The sequence below is a fragment of the Sinocyclocheilus grahami genome, unplaced genomic scaffold (assembly GCF_001515645.1).
Source record: "Sinocyclocheilus grahami isolate Dianchi unplaced genomic scaffold, SAMN03320097.WGS_v1.1 scaffold362.1, whole genome shotgun sequence".
NCBI lineage: Eukaryota > Metazoa > Chordata > Actinopteri > Cypriniformes > Cyprinidae > Sinocyclocheilus > Sinocyclocheilus grahami.
Genome location: NW_015505541.1, coordinates 186,642 through 208,654, shown reverse-complemented (window position 1 = coordinate 208,654; position 22,013 = coordinate 186,642). Strand labels below are relative to the sequence as shown.

General features: G+C 37.2%; 2 protein-coding genes across 4 annotated transcripts; both read left to right on the top strand.

Moving 5' to 3' along the window:
* The first annotated feature begins 485 nt into the window (after positions 1 to 485).
* On the top strand, positions 486 to 6,908 carry LOC107549086 (serine/arginine-rich splicing factor 5-like). The gene is made up of 8 exons (XM_016230021.1): positions 486 to 597; positions 811 to 940; positions 2,016 to 2,086; positions 2,297 to 2,404; positions 3,027 to 3,096; positions 4,519 to 4,592; positions 4,710 to 4,817; positions 5,585 to 6,908. The coding sequence occupies exons 2-8, from the start codon at positions 815 to 817 to the stop codon at positions 5,832 to 5,834; spliced, it is 807 nt and encodes a 268-aa protein (XP_016085507.1). The 5' UTR covers positions 486 to 597; positions 811 to 814; the 3' UTR covers positions 5,835 to 6,908.
* Positions 6,909 to 14,918: 8,010 nt separating this feature from the next.
* Positions 14,919 to 21,155, top strand: LOC107549084 (protein max). 3 transcript variants are annotated; one of them, XM_016230020.1, is made up of 5 exons: positions 14,919 to 15,131; positions 15,438 to 15,464; positions 18,738 to 18,845; positions 20,064 to 20,202; positions 20,354 to 21,155. In XM_016230020.1, exons 1-5 carry the CDS (start codon positions 15,096 to 15,098, stop codon positions 20,539 to 20,541), a joined length of 498 nt encoding a protein of 165 aa, XP_016085506.1. In that variant the 5' UTR covers positions 14,919 to 15,095; the 3' UTR covers positions 20,542 to 21,155. The 3 variants fall into 3 exon arrangements, with proteins under 3 accessions (XP_016085506.1, XP_016085504.1, XP_016085505.1); XM_016230018.1 differs by having other exon boundaries at positions 15,014 to 15,131; positions 20,079 to 20,202; XM_016230019.1 differs by lacking the exon at positions 15,438 to 15,464 and having other exon boundaries at positions 15,014 to 15,131.
* The last annotated feature ends 858 nt before the right edge of the window (positions 21,156 to 22,013 follow it).

Below are 22,013 nucleotides of genomic sequence, written 5' to 3'. Positions count from 1 at the left end.
TGGTGTATTTATTTTGTGATTCTGACGCTTGTCATGTTGTAGTTCACTCTATAAATACTTTTATAGTTATATTACATCAGTGCTGCCATATGACAAAGGATTCCTTTGTATTGAGGGTAAAGTGCAGATACCGTTAGTAAATAATTAATGTTGTGCGTTAACGCCATCTAGTGTTGGAGCTTTATACGTCTAGTTTACAGTAGTACGAGAACTCCGACTCATTATCGCGTTTCGGTTCTTTTGAACAGTTCTTTCATAGAGCCGATTCAAAAGGAACGATGCAGCTAATTAAATTACCTCATTATGTGATTACGATATAGTGCAGTCATAATGGATTTCGAATAGTATTAAACTATTATGACCAGTTCTCCACCATTTCTCAATACATAGATAGCTACATAATGATTTAAATTATTGGGTAATCACAGTATTCATAGTGTATCAGTCAGTACTCAGTACAGTGGTGGTGGTGGTCTGAACTGATCTCAGAACAGCGCTGAGCGTCGCTTGCAGTTCTAACGTTACTACTGACTCCATTTTGTGTGAGGGGCTGTTCGCACAGACACGACACATTCAGAGGAGAAACATCAGGTAGAGGTATGTACGTGAGACAGTGCATCTTCACACTTGCTTATAAGCGATGTATTGTTTAAACGACTGTATTTTGTGCGGCGATTCCGCAGTTAATAAGCGCTCTCGGGATGTTGGTTGTGGCCTCGAGCCATTATTGTTGCAGAAATGCGTAGGTGTTTGACGCTTGCAGAATGACATGTTCATTATATTATGGTTGTTTTAACTTGTTGTTTTAAGGAGGATGAGCGGTTGTCGTATTTTCATCGGTCGATTAAACCCCTCTGCACGAGAGAAGGACGTCGAGCGGTTCTTCAAGGGTTATGGAAAAATCAGGGACATTGACCTGAAAAGAGGCTTCGGATTTGTAGTACGTTTTGCCTTTTGTAGACAATTTAACAACATTGTAAAATCATGTTCTATGCATGGCAGTGCTTTAGCCGCAATGACTATCCACCTTATTCCTAAAAGCGGAAGTAAGCCAATGTGCTAAACGTTCGGTTGATTAGCCGCTATAGGGAAATAACGTGCAGTTAACGTTAAACTGTTGGCACTACAAACCACTGTGTTCATAGTTAATATGATACGCTAAAATAATATGGTAAGACACACCGTTTGCAGTATCAAGCAGCAAAACGAGCGGTTCTGTACAGCTAAAAATAGCTGGAAGCAAATGAGACCGGAAGCAAGACTCATCAAATTTACAAATGGCTGCGTCCATTTTTACGTGAAGAATAAGGTGGATAATAATAGCATGTGGGCTGCGTTAGAAAGCCTACTGAGCTGCCTACATAGCGTTGCTTGACAGCCTTCTCCTATGGTGGTAGACAGCTCTCTTTATATATATATATATATATATGTAAATATAATAAAAAAAAATTACCCCAAATAAAGCACCGTTTGGGGGAAGTCTCTTAGGATCACTGGAAGGCTGCATTTACACAGTATAAACAGTAATATTGACATTTTTTTCTATTTAAAATAACTTTTATGTTTTTATATACGTTAAACCATAATCTATTCCTGTGGCAAAGCTGATTTTTTTTTTAGCAGGCACTACTACTTCAGTCTTCAGTGACTGCATGATCCTTCTGAAATCATTGTAATATAAAGATTTGGCGCTCAAGAAACATTTCTAGCATCAATTTTTTTAGAAACCGTAATTATTTCAGAGAATATTGATGAATAGAAAGTTTAAAAGAACAATCTTACTGACCCCAAACATTTGAACTGTAGTGTATATAATATTTTTATAAAATTGCAAGAGTGAACTAAGCAGTTAACAAATTTGAACAAAATTGAATTTTATGAATATTGAATAAGTAATATTAAGTAAAAAAAAAAAGTAATTAGGAAAAATAAACTAGAGATCAAGAATGGCAACACGTCACTAAACCTCTGTGGTATATAATATTCACATGTAAATCTTTGATTGTTTCTTGCAGGAATTTGATGATCCGAGAGATGCAGAGGATGCTGTTTATGAGCTTGATGGGAAAGAGCTCTGCAATGAGAGGTATATTTTTAATCAGTTTCTATTTGTATATTGTTTTTTTCAATTCATATTATTTCAAAACAGCTTGAATTGCCTCAGTGAGCAGACCAAAAATAACAAGGGTAAGGAAAATCTTCCTAAGAATGTTTAGGGAGAGGAAAAGATGAAGCCTTGGAGAGAATTGAGACTTGGCAGAGGCAGACACATGTATGAGGGATGTTTTGATTGCAGGGTGACCATTGAACATGCCCGTGTCCGTCTGCGTGGGGGCCGAGGCCGTGGTGGCAGTGGAGGACGTTTTCCTGGTCGGTATGCTCGAGGCTCCCAGGACAGCCGGAGGTAGGGGTCAATCTTTCTTGAATATTCAAAGTTTGGTTCAGTAAGATTTTCTTTGGTAAGTATTTAATAGCTGTAGTCAGCAAGGATGTATTAAATGGATCAAAACTGGCAGTAAGTACCTTTACATTGTTACAAACAAAAAAATATATATATTTCAAATAAATTGTTCTTTTTAACTTTTTATTTATCAAAAGATCCTTAAAAAATGTATCAGGGTTTCCGCAAAAATAATAAGTAGCGCAAATGTTTTAAGAATTGACAATAAGAAATGTTTCTTGAGCACCAAATCAGCATATTAAAATGATTTCTGAAGGATCATGTGATAATGATCCTGAAAGTGCAGCTTTGCCATAACAGGAATCAATTACATTTGAAAATGTATTAAAACTAAAAGCAGTTTTTCACAATTGTAATATTTTTTCACAATATTACAGCTTTTACTGTATATTTACAGTCTTGGCGAGCATAAGAAACTTTTTCAAATCTTGCTGACCCCAAAACTTTTAAACAATAGATTATATAATGTTTGCACAGGTAGGGTTGTGTAAACATAGTATGTTCAGCTTAGCCTTATTTTCTGCATTAGAAATAAGTCAATAACTGGAAGTGTTTCACCTGTCAGGAATCCTCCACCAATGCGCACAGAGAATCGCCTCATTGTGGAGAATTTGTCGTCGAGAGTCAGCTGGCAGGTGAGTGTTCAATGATTTCTTGTCAAGTTTTGGTGAGTCAGTTATATTCCCAGTCACTGCAAATGACAAAAAATAAGGATTTCCTTCATATATTAATAGAATTATGTTAATTTAATAGCTTTAACTATCCAATTAAATGTAAAACAATGGCAAAAATTGTCATTCTGAGATTAACTTCAAATTCAAGGTCATATAATAAATACTCCATTAGTGCTAGAGAAGAGGAAACGGTGAGGTTAAGTCACTTTGCCTCTGTTTTAACCAATTGTTCACCCCTCTATTTGCCAGCCTGACTGTTGTGTCGTATGGAAGAGATCGCTAATGGTGGAGTTAACCCCTACAGGGCCCCTCTCTCTGCTTAAGCCACTCCCATTGTGCCCCACACCTAGTTGACCTCCGCCGATCGCATGAGAGCTCTCTGTGAGTGATGCCCTCTCGCTCTAGACGCAGCGGCTGCCGCTACAAAGCGCAATTTGTGACGGTGCCGAGCTGAAAGAGAGAGAGAGAGACAGAGAAAGTGAACGCGAGAGAGAGAGAGGGGCAGAAAGAGAGCGAGAGAAAAAGAGAAACAGCATACGCAGTCAATCGAGGGGTTCGGTAATTTGAGAGGCTTCGATCGGTATACTCACCCACCCTGCTCTCTGGTGGTCCTGAGGATAAAATCTCCAGGTTATGGCCCCAGCCCGATGGGTACGTTCCCAGGTATTAGTCTATAATCTCTTCCTCGCTGTTCACGCTCAGTGCCCTTGAGGGGACGGCACAAATAGGGTACGATCGATGGAGGGAAGCCCTGTGCTCTACTAGACTGTATACACTTGTGTTTTGGTAAGAATGCATCTGCCATGTAAATGTTCATTTTATCAAATGTGGGGCCCTTTTTATGAGCTGCTCCACATATTTCCTCTGCTAGTCTTGTAGTACGGGAGTCCGGGAATGTTACAGCATTGCAAGCCAAAAGTATTTTTGATTGATACGCCACCCCTTTTTCATTCCAGCGCTCATTCATTTTGGCTGATGAGACACTGAAGTCTTTGTGTTTACACCACGTTTAGAGGCCAGGGTTGGCCTCACAAAGCTTTGAATAGAGATTTATAAGACCGTGTAATGTGGCCGATTCACTCCTCCGCAACACGTTATTCCAAGGTGTCAGCTTGGTTTTCGCTTTCTGCGGTTCTTTTCTGTCTGATTACTAATCCCTACACGTACCCTATTTTTTTTTTGTTGATATGCATGTGCCGAAATTTTCTTCAGCCTGATTTTAATGTTATGGAGCATATTGAACATGATCCAGGCTTGAGCATGAGCTGAGAGATTCTCGGACCCCAAATTTGATAGTTCAATTACTTTGATTCTTCATGAAATGTGTAAACACAATTGTCTAAGTTGCTTAGCTGAGTCAAAATGCTGGTGTACTGTGTGTAGGATTTAAAGGATTTCATGAGACAAGCTGGAGAGGTTACTTTTGCAGATGCCCATCGGCCAAAGCTTAATGAGGGGTGAGCTGGCTATTTTCTTTCCTGTTACTCTCCCTGCAGAACTGTTTGTGCATGAATCTGGATCGCTACTCTACTGCTTTTTTTGCTGTTTTGTGTAATATTTGTATCTTTCTACAGTGTGGTTGAGTTTGCCTCTCATAGTGATCTAAAAAATGCCCTGGAGAAGCTTTCTGGGAAGGAGATCAATGGAAGGAAAATCAAACTTGTTGAGGCGGCCAGGAAAAAGTGAGTTATTATTGTTTTTAGTTGTCTGTTAATGTTTAACGTTTATTAGTTTTACATGTATTATTAATGACATAAATGTAATATATAATAGTGTATAAAATATATAGACATAAGTATATAATATACAAGTAAATGCATATAAAATCATAAATGTCTCTTATTTCTATAAATATATAGACGTAAGTATAATATACAAAGAAATGCAAATAAAATTATCATAAATGTTTCTATTATTGTGTTATTACTACAAATATTTGCATATAAAATACTGTTAAAAAGTTTGGGGTCAGTAAAAAAAAAATTTTCTTTAAAGAAATTAATGCTTTTTTTCCACCAAGGATGCATTAAATTGATCAGAAGTAACGGTAAACATTTATAATGTTTCAAATGATGCTACATATAAAGTCTGTTCTTTTGAACTTTCTACTCATCAAAACAAAAAAAATGTATCATGCAGCACAATTGGTGTCAACATTGATAATAAGAAATGTTTCCTGAGCAGCAAATCAGCATATTCGAATGATTTCTGAAGGATCATGTGACACTGGAGACTAAAGTAATTCAGCTTTACATCACAAGAATACATTTCAAACTATATTAAAATTGTAAATTTCAAATTAATACAGTTTTTACTGTATTTTTCATCAAATAAATGCATCGTTGGTGAGCGTAAGAGACGCCTTTCAAAAACATAAAAAAACGTATTGACCCTAAAATTTTGAAGATTGATCGATTGACTGATTGATTGATTTTCTCTTGTCCTATAGATCCAGAACTCGGTCTCGTTCAAATAGCTCATCCCGTTCTCGTTCCCGAGGGCGCTCCACATCACGTTCTCGTAGCCGCTCCCATTCCCATAGCCCCAAATCCCATAACCGCTCCAGAAGTCGGTCCCGTTCGGCCAGTGCTTCTCCTGTGCGGCCCAAAGAAGCACCACGTGCTGAATCAGCATCACCGCCGCCCCCAGTACAGCGCCCCCCACCGTCCCGTTCCCCGTCTGCTGACAGTCGTCATTAGCCTCCACTGCCCTGTGTGTGCTGAGAGATGTGTCTGTGGTCAACACTGCTAGAGGCTGATGAGGTTAGCAATATTGTCCCATCTTTGCTCAGTTTAGGTCCTGTAAGTGGAGGGACAGCCTCTCTACATGCCAGGAGTTTCACAGCACGGGCTCTGTTGCTAGTTTAAAGGCATTTGACAGGAGAGTCACATTAAATCAGGAATATACTGCTGTTTTGGGTGTTATGTTTTTTTAAGTTCATGTCTAAAATGGGTATGTGGTTATTATTTTTATCATTATATACAGAGTGAGGTTTGATTGATGTTGGGAGTCTTTAATTATATAAATATATTTATGGACGAGCCAGTAAATGTGATTGTTTTCAATTAGTGCGACCCTATGATGTGTGTTGAAAATACTGAATTAGGATTCAATACATAGACAAGAAGACAAAAAAAAGGTTTTCCTGAAAGGCTGATAAGAATATGAATTTCAAGTGCAAGACCTGCCACACAAAATGAGGTGCAAAAACAAAATGAAGAGCAAGGCCAGTACAGTCATTTAATATCCAACATATAAAGTAAAATGAAGTTTCTAATACTTTGCGGGTCTTTCTGTGTTTTATGAAACAGTCTGTGCTGTTTAGGCCAGCTAACTGTTTATTTTTGTTACTTCATGAATATACAGTATGTGTGAATTGTTTGTAATGTGGATGCTTGAATTATAATCAAAGAATCGCCCAAGTTCCCTCCACGCTGCATGACAAAAGAGATCTTTTCACATTTGTGAACCCCGTATCATATACAGCCTATTCATATGTATTTAATTTCTCATTGTGGATACACATTTCAATGTTGCATTAGTTTGTATGAGTAAATTGTGCTTTTTTTGCAATGCATAGTTTCTTTTATTTAGCAAATCAGGATATGATTTTAATGTCATTTCTGATGTATCATGTTTTCCGGTTTTATGTAAAAAATCAGGTTTTGTCTGGATATGTTTTGATGCATGTGTTACCTTTCTGTACCATGGGACAAATATTACACATGAAAATGTTTTTGAACATTTATAAAGTTTGTGTAGCACTGTTAAAAATGAATAAATTACTGAAAAACTGTTAGTAATGAGGTCAGTCATTTCCAAAATGAAAATCACATAATCTGAAACAGTAATGCCAACATTACAGTACAACCTTAAACAAAATGTACAAATGGTATTATACATACATTGCTCAAATAATAAGTCAGTTCCAAATAAGACAGTAAGTGGTTTGTTAATGCAGTGTCTAATATGAGGTTGCACAACTGCTTTTTCAGTAGACTTAAAACAGGTGCTATATTTTTTAAACTGAAAGTGTCCATTTTTTTTAAAAACTATTCAATGTGTTTCTAAACCATAAAAATACATGTTTCAACATGTTTTCAGTTGTAAAAAAAACTGTACAGTAACTCTAACAATACATTTGTACAGTAAAGTCAACTATTTTTTAACATGCTCTGAACTGAAACTGTTTGGCATTATGCGTATGTTTTTAAGGAGGAACAACAAAACATGTAGTTGTTCCTGCATATTGTTCATCATTCCCCATGGCCCCAGCATCCATATTATGTTGGCCCTAAATTTCTTGAGTCCATTTTGAGCTTTATAAGCACTATGGTGTCCTCAGATGTCACTGTTAGAGGGCCCATTGGTTTCTTCAGCTGCTCTTTCCACTGCTGTGTACTCTTCTGTGTAAAAAGAGATAATAGTTATTTTTAGAATTTAAATACTTATAATACAGTATTTTATTTTATTTTACTTTTTTCGGTTGTTAGGTCAAGTAGAATTGAACACATTTTAAAGCAATAGTTCACCTGTTATAGTAATAGTTTGCTGAAATGTACTCTCAGGCATTCAAGATGTAGATGAGTTTGTTTAATCATGAGAACAGATTTAGAGAAATTTATCATTACCTCACTTGCTCACCAATGGGTGCCGTCAGAATGAGAGATCAAACAGCTAATTAAAAAAAAAGGTTACACTTTACTTGAAGGGGTGCGCATAAGACTGACGTGACACCTGCATAATCATGACATGACACCTACATAATCATGACATTCCATACATAATCATGACATGACACATACATAATCATGACATGACACATACATAATCATGACATGACACATGTCATGAATATGAAGGTTTTTTATGCATGTTTATGACAACTGTCATTAAGTGCCATTCGCTTAGTTATGTAATTTTTAATGCAAAGATGACATTGTTTGAGATGTCTTTGTTATGGGCTATGTTAGGGGTAAGGGTAGGGGTAGGGTTAGGTCAAATAATGTCATATTTGCATTAAAAATGACATAACTGAGTGAATGAAACATAATGACAGTTGTCATAAACATGCATAAAACCTCTTTCATATTCATGACATGTGTCATGTCATGATTATGAAGGTGTCATGTCAGTCTTATGTACACCCCTTCAAGTAAAGTGTTACCAAAAAATATATATATATATATATATCACAATAATGCACAAGTATCATCATAATCAGGGCAACAGTGATGCTAGTGAAAGGAACAGATTCTGCCAGGTTTGAGATACCCTGGCTGTACAGGTAGAGCAGGAGGGGCATCATACCCAATCCCAGTGCCGTGGAACAAGTAGTCATCACAATACTGAGAGAAAAATAGATCAAATTAAAAATAAGGAAATACTTTGTCCAACTATATGGTGCCCTGTGTTAAATGGCAATACAGCACTGGACAAACTTGGATATTTAATTCATAACTTAATGTATTAATATGACTAACTATATATATATATATATATATATATATATATATATATATATATATACTCTCTTAAAAATGCTGGGTTAAATACAACCTGGCACTGGGTAAAATATGGACAAACAGCTATTGGGTTGTTTTGACCCAAAGGTTGGGTTAAACATTTCACCCAACCGCTGGGTCAAAACAACCCAGTTGCTGGGTTTGTCCATATTATATATACATAGTAATGCGCACAAGTACTCAAATTACTGAAATTATTCGAATGATTTGGAATTTCCAGTGATATTCAGAGAGAGCGAGAATAATGGCAAAGTTGCCATTATTATCATATCACATCATTATGATGATTCATAGATTATTCATATAGCATGGATAAATGGTTTTTTTATTTTCTCAAAAAAAAAAGCTAAAAGAGTTTACTATACAGTAAATAATTAAATTAACAGCATTTTTTTTATAGTTAAAAAATAATGTATAGTTTTAACAAATCAGACTCAAATTCCAAGCACCACCGAGAACAGGCTATAAGGTAAGTAAACATCTTCTGCAAACATCTGGGCTTTTTTTTTTTTTTGCTGATCTTTAGTGATCTGTTAATGTCCCAGCTATTCAAATGATTTAAAGGAATTCCATAGATTGCTAAACTTTCTTGCTTTGTTTGCAGCAAATAATCTCAGTAAAGTGAAGCTCATCATTTTCTCTATAGTCTACTATTGTTGTTGTTTTAATTTTGATGATTAGAGTTTACAGCTCACGAAAGTCAAAAATCCAGTATCTCAAAATATTAGAATATTTAAGATCAATTAAAAAAAAAAGGATTTGCAAAGCAGAGAAGTTCATGTTCTTTAAAGTATGTTCATTTATGCACTCAATACTTGGTCGGGGCTCCTTTAGCACAAATGACAGCATCGGTGAGATGTGGCATGGAAGCGATCAGCCTGTGGCACTGCTGAGGCACTGTTGAGCCTTCAGCTCGTCTGTATTGTTGGATCGACTGTTTCTCATCTTTCTCTTGAAAATATCCCATAGATTCCAAATGGGGTTCAGGTCAGGCATGTTAGCTGGCCAATCAAGCACAGTAATATCATTCTCAGCAACAGTGGGCAGGTGCTAAAGTCCTGCTGGAAAAGGAAATCAGCATCTCCATAAAGTTTATCAGCAGATGGAAGCATAAAGTGCTCCAAAATCTCCTGGTAGATGGCTGCATTGACTTTGGACTTGATAAAACACAATGGACCAACACCAGCAGATGTCACGGCAGCCCAAATCATCACTGACTTCGCAAACTTCACACTGGACTTCAAGCAGCTTGGATTCTGTGCCTCTCCAGTCTTCCTCCAGACGCCAGACCTTGATTTCCAAATGAAAGGCAATATCTGAAAAGAGGACTTTGGAGCACTGAGCAACAGTCCAGTTCTTTTACTCCTTAGCCAAGGTAAGATGCTTCTGACATTGTTTCTGTTTCAGAAGTGGCTTGGTAGCCCTTTTCCTGAAAATATCTGAATGTCGTGACTCTTGATGCACTGACTCCAGCTTCAGTCCCCTCCCAAGTGTTTGAATCGGCTTTGCTTGACAGTATTCTCAAGCTTGCGGTCATCCCTGTTGCTTGTGCACCTTTTCCTACACAATTTCTTCCTTCCAGTCAACTTTGCATTTAATATGCTTTGATACAGCACTCTATGAACAGCTACCCCTTTCAGTAATGACCTTCTGTGACTTACCCTCTTTGTGGAGGGTGTCAATGATTGTCTTCTGGACTATTGCCAAGTCAGCAGTCTTCCCCATTATTGTGGTTTCAAAGAACAAGAGATACCAGAATTTACTGTAGGGATGGCAATTTAATGAAACTCAAATGTAAATATTCCTTTTTTTTTTTTTTTACAATATATTATATACAAGTATTTACAGATGGTTCAAAAGACTGAGCATCAGACAACTGGGGCTGCTTTTTTAGTTCCAGAAAAGAAAATTATTAGAGTAAAGCAAACATCAAATAATTTGGGAGTCTATAAAAGTAGAAATGATGGCGATACTCCAGGCATTGAAGTGAGGAATATAAACCTGGAAATATTTAATCTGTTCTGACTCTGAATCAGTTCTAAAGAGCTTAAGATCTTTCAAATCTACCAAGATATTCTCTTTAGAATATTGCAAGTAGGCCTACAAGTCAAAATAAGATTTCAGTGAATAAGTTCCAGCACATACAGTATATATTAGGGTGACCATACGTGCCATTTTTCCCGGACGCATCCTGGCCAGGATTTCTATATTGCCTAAAATATCTAGGGTTTGGCTTTGTTTGCGTGTGCAGACCGATCGGTGTATGACATCGGTTCCTTATGTTTTCGAAACGCTCTCGAGGTACTTTGACACAGTGTCTCCACGACATGGCGGCAGCGGCAACAGTACTACATTGAGAATAAAAGTTACACCTTCTTTCTTTGCGTGAACATTTGGGCGGCGTTATGCAAATCTTCCCACATAGTGAGGTAGATATGTGGGGGGGTGTTAGAACGAGCCGTTTTAGGTAAGTGTGGCTGACTCTTAACTTTTATAAAGAATATCTCTTTGGATTTGAGACTTTAGTCTTTGCAAATTTACAGATCTTCTTTATGCACCAAGAGCTTGTAACACTCCAAAGCGAAAGGAAAAAATTTAATCGCATCATATGACCCCTTTAAGTAAATCAGAAATCAAGGTATTAATCGGAAATAAAGCAATAGAAGAATGGCAAGTAAAACGGGACAATGAAAAAAGGGGTAGATTTCTTTACAGTTTAATTAAGGTCAATCAAAAAGTAAGATATAGGCCTAGGCTAGGCTATAGGTAAACCAAAGAAATAAGAGTTTATTTACAACTGAATAAGTTTAGGGCATTCTATTTTAACCACACTCTCAAAATAGTAGGAAAACACCCAGATGGTTTATGTGAAAAATGTCAGGTTGAGGAGACTGTAAATAATTATTGAATGTAGTAGCCTAAATACGAAGAGGAAAAGAAGCATGATAGAAGAAATAAGCAAAGTTCAGGAATTAAATATTAAGGCTGTAATAAAATGGTCTAGTGAGACAAATAGTAAAGCTTTCTTCGATTTTATTAGAGAAAAAAGGCTGATGAATAGATTTTAAACTGTAACACACTCCGGACCAGAAGTCGGCGCCACCTTTAAAAAAACCAAGAAGTAGGCCTAGTACTCCATACTACTTCACATAAACCAATCAATTTAGTTTTATTAGTTTCATACATATTATATCCATATACAATATTTAGTTCTAATGGCACAACTAATCTAAAACTTTACGGGGTTTTAAATTGTTCTTTGATTCTTTTGTAATGCGAGTATGGTGAGGTGTAGGCCTACTAAAAATAAACATCTTCACGTGTCTCCTCCAAATGAACACACACTAGGCCTAATATGTTTAGAAAGAAATGAATCTATTCATCAGGTCTAGGCAAGACACCGAGTTTGCTACTTCTTCTCAACTGTTTCCTGGGTTTAAGAGGGCAATTACTCCGAGTCGACCCCTGTCGTTTCAAAGAATAGTACAACGACTAGCGCGACGAGGTAACTAGGCTAATATCAGTTAGATATTTGAATGCATTTTTATGTAGTACTATTATTATACTATTATATAATATTACATTTAACAGTAGGCTAGTAGGCTAAAGAAGCAAGATCGGTTAGATATTTTCTTTAAAATGTTATCATCAATGACAGTACAACTAATGAATCGATCAGTTAGATATTTTAATGTATTATTACACAATATTATTTTAAATAGCCTATAATTACCAACAAATGTGGATTAGTCAAATATTTTTTAAACAGCTGAACATCTTCTAACCATAAAGCATAATTATACTGCTATCTAGTGTTGAATATTAAATACACTGTCTATAAACATTACATGTTTAAAACAGAAAATGATCTGAAAGTTCCACTATACTTTATGGTATAACAAAATTAAATAACTAACATTATCCATGTTATGAACTGTCATTTTTTAAAATACTTGCAAGCTTTTATAATGGTACTTATTACATTATACAGTGTTATGACAGTACACATATTTTTGTATTTGATTGATATAACGTGTGCATTTATATACATACACCGGCATTGCATTTCTCAGAAAGTGAACAGGGTGGGAGATTTTAATCCTGCAGTGAAGCAGAGCACCCCTGAGGAGGTATGGGGGAAGGGTGCTGGTGGGTCACGCAGATTGTCTGAGCTCATATGCGAGCTGCCACATAGACAAAGCTGCTTTTTAGGGCGGTTAACATTCATCCCGGCTTGAGTCTCCTGTAGTCTGTTTCCTTCTCCACAGCCACTACTAGTGTTTAGAAAACAGACAGTTGAGAGTGCAAAAATGGATCATTACTAATGACTGAAAGGGGTTTTGCCCTTAGGACTGCAACGTATTCCCAGTATTGACACCCCATGAACAATCTTTGACAATATGGCTTCCAAAATGTGCACGGCTTATATGAAGAATTTTAAAATGGAATAATTTAATGCAGCAGGATGAGTAAACAAGAAGTTAGTTTATAATGAATTTTAATCCCAATTACAGCAGAAAATTGGGTTATTCATTCAGACTGTCTCATTTAAAGGGTCCTTACTGTTCTGGTATAGGGTGTGTCAGAATAAAGATATGCTTGTGAGAAAGGGTGAGTGACAGTAGTTGTGTGTTTGCACAAGTCCCCCTATTTGGTACTCTGACCTTGTGGGGGAGTGAACACAACTATGTGCTTGTTTTTACCCTTTTACTGATCCAGCAGCTCATATAATCCACTGTTTAAGCTCCTTATCTGTAGCACTATTTTGAGGAGAGAGGGAAAAATATACTATCTGTCTTGCTTTTAGGAAGTCTGAGAGTTGAGTTTTGTTGACTGTTGATTTATAGCCCATACAGAACAGAATTTAATTTGAAATCATATCTCTGAAAGATATATAAAAGTTATGTGGGCTCATGAAATACTAGAAGGTGCCATTTGATAATAGTCAGCTGTATTTGACCTATGTATGTGATATGTGGCCTTTTTGGTCATTACACAAAGTGTATTTTTTTATTGTCAACAAATGCATCTTTATATAGTATGTCAGATTATGAACAATATTATTTAGACATTTTTTAGATTTAGATTTAAGATTTTTAGATTTAAGTTAACTATTTAATTTGTAATTAAAAATACAATCACAGTCATAACAGCAAAAACAATGCTGTTGTTACTTTCAGAGATTTTGTAAATATTTTTCATTTCTGGTCATGTAGTTGATTTTTTTTAAATCTGTGAATTTATTTTCTGAACCTCATGATTAGTTCAAAAGAGAGACAGATTGATGTTTTTTTACACTTGCTTTGTTTGAGTATCTAAAATATATTACCGTATTGACCCGAATATGAGACGATGTTTTTTTCTTGGAAATACATCTGAAAAAACGCGGTCGTCTTATATTCAGGGTCTAGACTTTGACATGTCAATAATACACCCACAACAATAGGTGGCGCCAAATACGCATGAAACCAGTGTGCCATGAAATACGTAATGTAATGCGTGTTGTAAAGATGGCGAGTAAAAACAAAAGAAAAAGAAAACCCTACAGCTGCAAGAGTCGTGAATGTCCTAATTCAGATGGGCTACCTGGGTTTTTTTTTTTAAGTGTATATTTTTTTTATGTGATTGTTGTTACATTTTACCAGTTTTTACCATACTTTCAAATAAAAAATTAAAATAGGAAAAATATGCAATATGAAAATATTTGAAGACAAAATGTGTTTTACTGAGAAAAAACAAGATTTGGTTTTTAAAAAGCCTTTTTCCAAAAGGTACATCTGGAAAAAGGGGGCTCGTCTTATAATCAGGGTCGTCTTATATTCGGGCCAATACGGTAATAGAAATCAAAATGTAGCTATTATTCCAGAAGGGTAACTAAATAAGTGTGTAGGAATTAAGCTTATTTAGATGTTGTTTTGTTGTTGTTTTAAATTGTAATCCCTATTCATCTATTTAATAGTACATATGTTTTTGGTTTGTATTGTTGTTGATTACTCACAAATATTTGTAGCATTAGTAATCACCATATTAGTCACGAACAGCATTGAGCACTTTCCACGTGTCTTGCTTGTAGCGCGACAAAAAAATAAACTACAATTACCATGAAGCATTCTCATTAAAAGGGCTTTCCTTCAACGCGAAGTAGAGACGCAACTCCGAAATGCTGACTTGGTGTTGTAGTTGTATATTATAGTTTCTACGTTACATCGACTGACCACGTAGTTCTAAAAAACAACAAATCCCATAATCCCTTGCGCCGCAATCACCAGCGTGACACGCTACGGTAAATGTCCGTGTGTAGGCGAGTCACGTGTGGAGAGTCCGTTGATCTCGTTTCGTGTAAGCAGTGAATCTCTCCTGTTTGTTCATTTGGGCCCCATTTCATGTTGTGTTGAAAACAACATTTCGTGTAAATTCATTAATCTTCGCCGAAGAATGAGCGACAACGATGATATCGAGGTCGATAGTGATGTGAGTATAGTTATTAGTGTTTGTACTCTGCATGTATGAGAATGAAACCTTGTATTTTCGATACTTGAGCCTCAATACGAGGCTAGCCTGTTAGCTAGTTAGCCATCCTAGCGTTTGAATTCATTTAACAGCCAGTTTACTGAGAATATCAAGCCACATGAGCAATTACCCACGGGGCTCGAGTTTATACTTGTCTCCATATAAGTTATTTACATTTACGATTCTATGTAGTAAAACAGTGCATTGCATCCATCAATAGCCAGTTAAGTATCTACAATTGTACTTTTCTGTTCTGTTTTCTTACAGGAAGAATCGCCGAGATTTCACTCTGGGGTGCGTAATAAGCGGAGCAATTAATCCAGTTTAGCCTTTAATGCCGAAAATTGCTTCTCTTTTTGAGATTAGCTACAATTTATTTCCGGGTAGGTACTGAACGGCCGTAACTAATTTGCATCGGTGGACGACAAAACAAGATAGAATCAAGCCTAAAAGGGGGTAGATGTGGTGGAGTGAATGAGCACACAGTCAGCTTGTTTTGAGTCGGTTCAGGGAGCTCCGTGCTCTACAGCAGGGCACTTGCTGCAGGAGGAAGGGAGGGACGTGAGAACCGCATCTACGCTGCGAGCGCGCGATGCGCCAGAACGCTCGCGTTATAATCGGCGAACGGATTCTCTTCCGTCGAGCGTTCTAGTGTGTCGCGACGCTAGCAGTGTATGTTGCGTATTAGTTGGACGATGGTAATAAGACGGCAGGGCTTCCATTGTAATATATGCATTTCACCCCAATGAGATCTTGTTTTTGTTAGATTAGACTGTGTATGAATAAATAAGCAACATTAAATATTAATCCTCAACCTATGGAACATCCCCCTTTTCAGTTTTCAAAGTAATTTTGTTGTGCATTGCCAAAGCATTAATAAACAGACAAAACAAAACAAAAATTCAAATGAACATAAGACACATGTATACATATAAACACTTATGTGTATATATATATATATATGAAACTTAAACTGGCATGTATGAACTAATTGGAATTTTTTTTATCCCCAAAATAAACTTTGATTTACCATCATATTGTTAGCATCATATAAGATAGCAATGTGCTGAAACGTCTGCTTGCTTGCTTGCTTGCTGTGTCCATCTGTTTTTAATTCACATGCACTTTGCACTTTTTGCACGATGCAATTCATAAAATTAAAAAATGTTTTTGTAGACTTTTCCAGTCTTGAGTGGATCAGTGTGCGGTTAGCCAGCCTCTTGTTCACCATCATATTGTTCCAAATCTGTATGATAATTTTTTTTCTGTGAAATGCAGAATGAGAAATGATGCCATGAAGGTGACTGAGTCTGTCAGTCCCTGATATTCTCTGTTAAATATTATATATGTTGTGTGTTAAAGTCATGCAGATTTGAAACCAGATGAAGGGGTTGATGATGATGCAGTTTTATGTTTTATTGAAATATAATTTGAAGTAAACTAAAATTTCCAGTCTGGGCAGTGAGGTTTTCAGGCAGTTGATTTCTTAAGCTTTCACACCTTACATTACTCATGCATTTGTGTGATGGTCCTTTTATTAAAGCATAATGCTTTTGTTCACCATTACACATCACTATATCCCAGAGGCCTGAACAAGTGCATGAACCTGCTGCTTAATGAACAAGCATCTTTAAAGAGAATATGTAGTGTAGAAATGCAGAGGTGGCATAGAGTACATTGCTGAGTGCTTCATTTAAATGATGTGACCAAGTTAAAACTTAAATGTCTGCAGTCAGAAACTGCGTAAAATAATTAAATGGATTAAAATCCACATTAGGCCATTTTCAAAAACTAAAAAAAGCCTGACCATCTCCTTAGGTCACTTAATATCACTTTAAAATTATGCTGTTATAGCTTTCAATGCATTTGGAAATTCCTTGAGATTTTGTGGAGATGGGACCACAGTCTGTGTTAACTAACCATAATGATTTTGGCATATATTTTAAATGTTTAAAGTGTCAACTCAAAGCTCATTTTTACCCATTTTCTGCACAAGGACTTTTAAAGTACCACGTGCAGCCCTAACCTGTTTGCTCAGCTTGTACTTGGGATGCTCTGTTTAACTAGAAAATGGGTTTGTAGATCCCTTCACACCCTAGATTAAAACTGAGACTAGATCATTGACTTCAACAGTACAGTAGTGTAATTTGCATTGCCATTTTTTGAATTCCCAACCTATAAACATGTTTTGATGTTAAAGGGATGAATGTCTGTCGTCATTTACTCACATTCATGTCATTCCAAACCTTTATGATTTTAAAACAAGAAGATATTTTGAAGAATGTTTCAACTGTTTTTGTCCATACAATGCAAGTTAATGTAGTCCAAATTAAATTTGGACCTCACTGACTTCCACTGAATGCTTAAAAATGGGTTTGTGTTCCACAGTAGAAACTTATACTCATTTGGAATGACATTGGGGGGGGGGGGGTAAATGATGACAAAAGCTTTATTTTTGAGTCATCTATCACTTTAAGTAGTGACTGCTCAGTGTGAAAGGTGTGTCGATTGGGTTCATAGCAAGATGCTTAAAATAGCACTCATCACAAAGCAGGCTTGTTTTTACTAGCCTTGAGTTTTCATTGGGCAGACTGGAGACATAAGGTCTGCAATGTCCCCAAAGTCCTGTTTATCTCCCCTTTCTTTTTGTGCTGGGAGGAAATAGTTTTTTTTATCAGGATGTTGAAATCATAAGACAACAGGAGGAGCACATGCTGTTGACTATTTAGAGAAAGCCTTCCTCAGCCAAAGTACTCGTCATTTTGCTTTTTTATGTAATTTATAGCCCTTCATACCATTAATTTTGTGGAGACATTGTGCTTTTTATGGCAGAATTGTGGAGAAACCACATGGATAGTTTTCACTATACTCGAGTACAGGAGAATAACTCTTGACATGTTGAGCACTTGGCCACCTCACGTGCATGTAACTCGATCCTGACATTGGCAGTGTACCGTGTAACATTTTAGACATTAGACAGACAGCCTGGATCTATGGCCACACCTCGCCCTTCTAGGTGGCGCATAGACGCTGGAATGTCTTAGTGCTGCCCGGTGGTACTTCAGCATTCGGATAACTGCTTTCGTTTTGCTGCTTTTTCCACGTAATGCAAAAGAGGTACTTGTTAATGAGTCACTGGATTCAAAACCGGTTTTACAGCTGTGCTTTTATGTAATAACAGTGTCTTGGCCAACCCCAGTGACATTGGACTCCAGTGGCCATGTTGTTTTCTCAGAGCAACGGTCTCAGGGTACTAAAATGAGACCCAACGGAGAGACTTTTTGAGGGATAGTACAATTGCAGTCGTTGTCCTAAAAATAGCTAAGTATGTTCTGACCAACATAGTCCAGAAGAATAAGCTATAATAAAAAAAACACTCCTTATGTAACTTGTCTCTATTACAATTGTCATGATCACTTAAAGACGAAACAATAGAATCTATTTTTTAATGGTCTGTATTACTACAGTGTTTATTAGTCAAGCTATAAATGTTTCTTTATTACACTATAAGCCAATGGCACCATGGCCAGCGAAGCGGCTGAAGCCACTGTGATTCTCTCATTGCAGGCAGACAAACGGGCACATCACAATGCGCTGGAGCGCAAACGTAGGGACCACATCAAAGACAGCTTTCACAGCCTTCGGGATTCCGTTCCCGCCTTGCAAGGGGAAAAGGTTGGTGAATGTCACTGGTAAAACCATGAGGAGAATAAGTAGGCATAAAGGATGTTTGTTTCATGTGCTTTTTGTTAATGAAATGTCTGCTGTTACACTGAATATGTTTGTTGAATGCGATGACTTTAAAGGTTTTAATGAGATGATTAGCATGGGATTTCCATGTTGAGCTGTGAATGAAAAGCATTATGAGAATTGGGAGCAGAGTAGGACCAGACTGATCGATGTGATCCTGGTACAGGCGTGGTGCCAGGAAGCCATTACAAGGGGAAATGCGGTTACGCCTTCCTCTTGTGTTTCTTATCGGAAATAGATGTTTCAAGAATGTAGAAGTAATTTTTGACTGCTATGATAGAGCTGTATTTCTAGTCACATGACTAGGAATGCACAATATATTGGTTATTGGCTGATATAATCTTTAAAAGCATGATTAATAATTGAATAATGCTGTTAAATGTAATCTTTAACAAATCTTTAGTATATCTATTTGTACTGTAAATTATAATGTTGTGATGTCAGCGTTTAATTTAATATTTTTAAGTGTTTCGAATTTTCATTGTGTAGACACATTTTGTTGAGTTTTCAGCCATTTATTGGTTATCGGTCATAACATGAACATTTTTGGCTTATCAGTGTTGGCCAGAATTTTCTAAATGTGTAGCTATTTGTGTAGTGTAGTAAATGTGTAGTGTTTTCATTAGGAATTGTTAAGCCCCAAGTATACTTCACTTTTTACACGTGCGCGAGGAACAGCATACAGTCCGCGTGATGTGAATTTCGTAACGCTGTCCCAGGCCGTTGTTTCACAGTAGAAAACGAAACTAAAGAGACGGAACAAAAACAAAATAGTGGTGACTGCAACAACAACAGACGGGCGCATTGACAAGCACTTGTGAGTGAGAGGGAATGGGATTGTCCAGCTTTGGTTTAAAAGACTTCAAAGAAATGTGTTATCATCGGTTATGAATTATGGGCGAAAGTAGAGCAGGCGCTGGACATGGATGAAGCTTTCTATAGCACATGTCGACCGCCCGCATTCGCACACAACATTAAATGGAGGATACTTCGAAAGGGTACGCGTTCAACTGTACTCATATGCTAGCGTACGCGTACAAAAACAAAGTATACTTTGGGCTTTAGGATTTGTTTGGGTTAATATGTGTGCAATGTAACTGCATTCCTTGCGTCAAATTCTAGTTTTTCATTTGTTGCTGACAGCAATCTATCAAACAGGCATCCCGAGCTCAAATCCTAGACAAAGCCACAGAGTACATCCAGTACATGCGACGGAAAAACCACACACACCAGCAGGACATCGACGACCTGAAGAGGCAGAACGCTCTGCTGGAGCAACAAGGTGGGTGTCGCTGCGTTACTCCTCACTTTTGTCATCTGGTCATGCTGATCTAAGTCCAATTTGGCTGTTGTAGTTCCATTGTGCCTCATACACCATATGATTTCAGGCAAAAAGAATGAAGAATGTGTCGTCTTCTCTTTTTAATTTCCAGTACGGGCACTGGAGAAAGTCAAGGGGACCACACAGCTGCAGGCCAACTACTCCTCTTCAGACAGCAGCCTGTACACCAATCCCAAGGGCAGCGCTGTATCGGCCTTCGACGGTGGTTCCGACTCGAGCTCGGAGTCTGAGCCGGAGGAACTGCGTTCCCGGAAGAAGCCCCGTGGGGAGGACAGCTAAACAGCGGATCCCCGGTTCTCCTCAGAGGGGAGGGAGAGTTACAGCAATGGTCTGTTTCTTGTTGTTTTTTGTGTACCTCAATCGCCCCAAACCACCTTGATCAATCTCTTTCAGTGAATGTCAACCCTCGATTCCACGCCTGAAGAAACCTCCGCCAGGTTTACAAGAGAGAGGGATGCCTGTTACGGGAAGAACACTTGTTTTTACTCTCCCTCCCTCTCCGACTCTGTTCGTCCATCTTGCGTCCTGGCACACGCAACAACAACAAACGATGATTTAAACCCAAAATGAGGCAGCTTTGCAACTTAAGGACTTGCTTTGTTTTTGTTTTGTTTTTTTGAACCCATGTCTGCAATCCCTCCAGGTGGATATCCAAAGGGTTGAATGAGACATACAGCTCCTAGCACTGCTAAAATATACTTTTTTGTCGAATATCTTAAAGCCTGCTTAGAACTTACCCTTAGCTGAATTGTCCCGAGTGGTTTGCCTTTCTAAATATTTGTTACTTTTCCGTAAAGGAATGTTTTTGAAGCATCTATCAATGTACCCCTTGTTAGACCTAGGGGATGAGTGATACGTTTTGACGTTATCAATAAAATCCCTTATTTAAAAAAAAAATACAAAAAACAAAAAAAAATGCTTTATGGGAAGGCTGCTGAGCTTGTGTTGTATTTGTTGTTTTAGCCTGATGTAGTAAAGTTTACAGGTTGGGGAAAAAAATAGATTTTCTTTTAAAACAAGGGGGATAAAAAAAAAAAGTGATAAAGCATATATATTGCATCTGTCATCTGAGCCTCCCAAACATGTATTTTATGTATTTCACTCCATATTGGGAATATAAACGTTTCAAATGATGTTTCCCCCCCACAAAGCTAGTCAATATTGAAAGAGTAGATTCATGTCGTGACTTTTAAAGGTAAATGTTCTAAATGTTCATCGGAAATTTTATCGCGGCACACCACAAAAGTTGCTTTGCTAGAGTTTTCAAACACTTAAGCTCAGATGCTAAACTGGCACAAAAAAAGCACCATAAAATTAGTCTATATTATGTGTGTACTTTAATCAAAATCTTGTAAACCAGATGTGTGAAACTTTGTGTAAGGAACAAATAAAATGTCATTGAATTCGTTCCCCTCCATCGTGGCTCTCAAATTTCATTCATACTTATGCATATTCATATGCTCACATCAGGAGATGACTTCACCCCATTCATTTTTGGATTAACTGTTCCTTTAATGTACTATGATAAAATGCGATTCTGTTTTGATATTTTATACCAGCATTTTAAGATTAAAAGCATGACTGAATACAGTTTAAAAGCTCATTGAACAGCACAGATCAAAAGAATGATTCACTCACAAATTTGACATCACGACAGAGTTTCACTCCACACAAACTCTAGAGGAGCATTCATCTAGCTGATGAAATGTTTTAGAGCAGAGCAGAACTAGAAAATGCATTTTCATGATAAA

Coding starts and splice junctions, on each gene's coding strand:
- LOC107549086 (XM_016230021.1), top strand. CDS start 815: ATGAGCGGTTGTCGTATTTTCATCGGTCGATTAAACCCCTCTGCACGA. Junction 2,087..2,296: donor AAAGAGCTCTGCAATGAGAG/GTATATTTTTAA, acceptor TTTTGATTGCAG/GGTGACCATTGAACATGCCC. Junction 3,097..4,518: donor CGTCGAGAGTCAGCTGGCAG/GTGAGTGTTCAA, acceptor TACTGTGTGTAG/GATTTAAAGGATTTCATGAG.
- LOC107549084 (XM_016230020.1), top strand. CDS start 15,096: ATGAGCGACAACGATGATATCGAGGTCGATAGTGAT. Junction 15,465..18,737: donor CGCCGAGATTTCACTCTGGG/GTGCGTAATAAG, acceptor CTCTCATTGCAG/GCAGACAAACGGGCACATCA. Junction 20,203..20,353: donor CGCTCTGCTGGAGCAACAAG/GTGGGTGTCGCT, acceptor TTTAATTTCCAG/TACGGGCACTGGAGAAAGTC.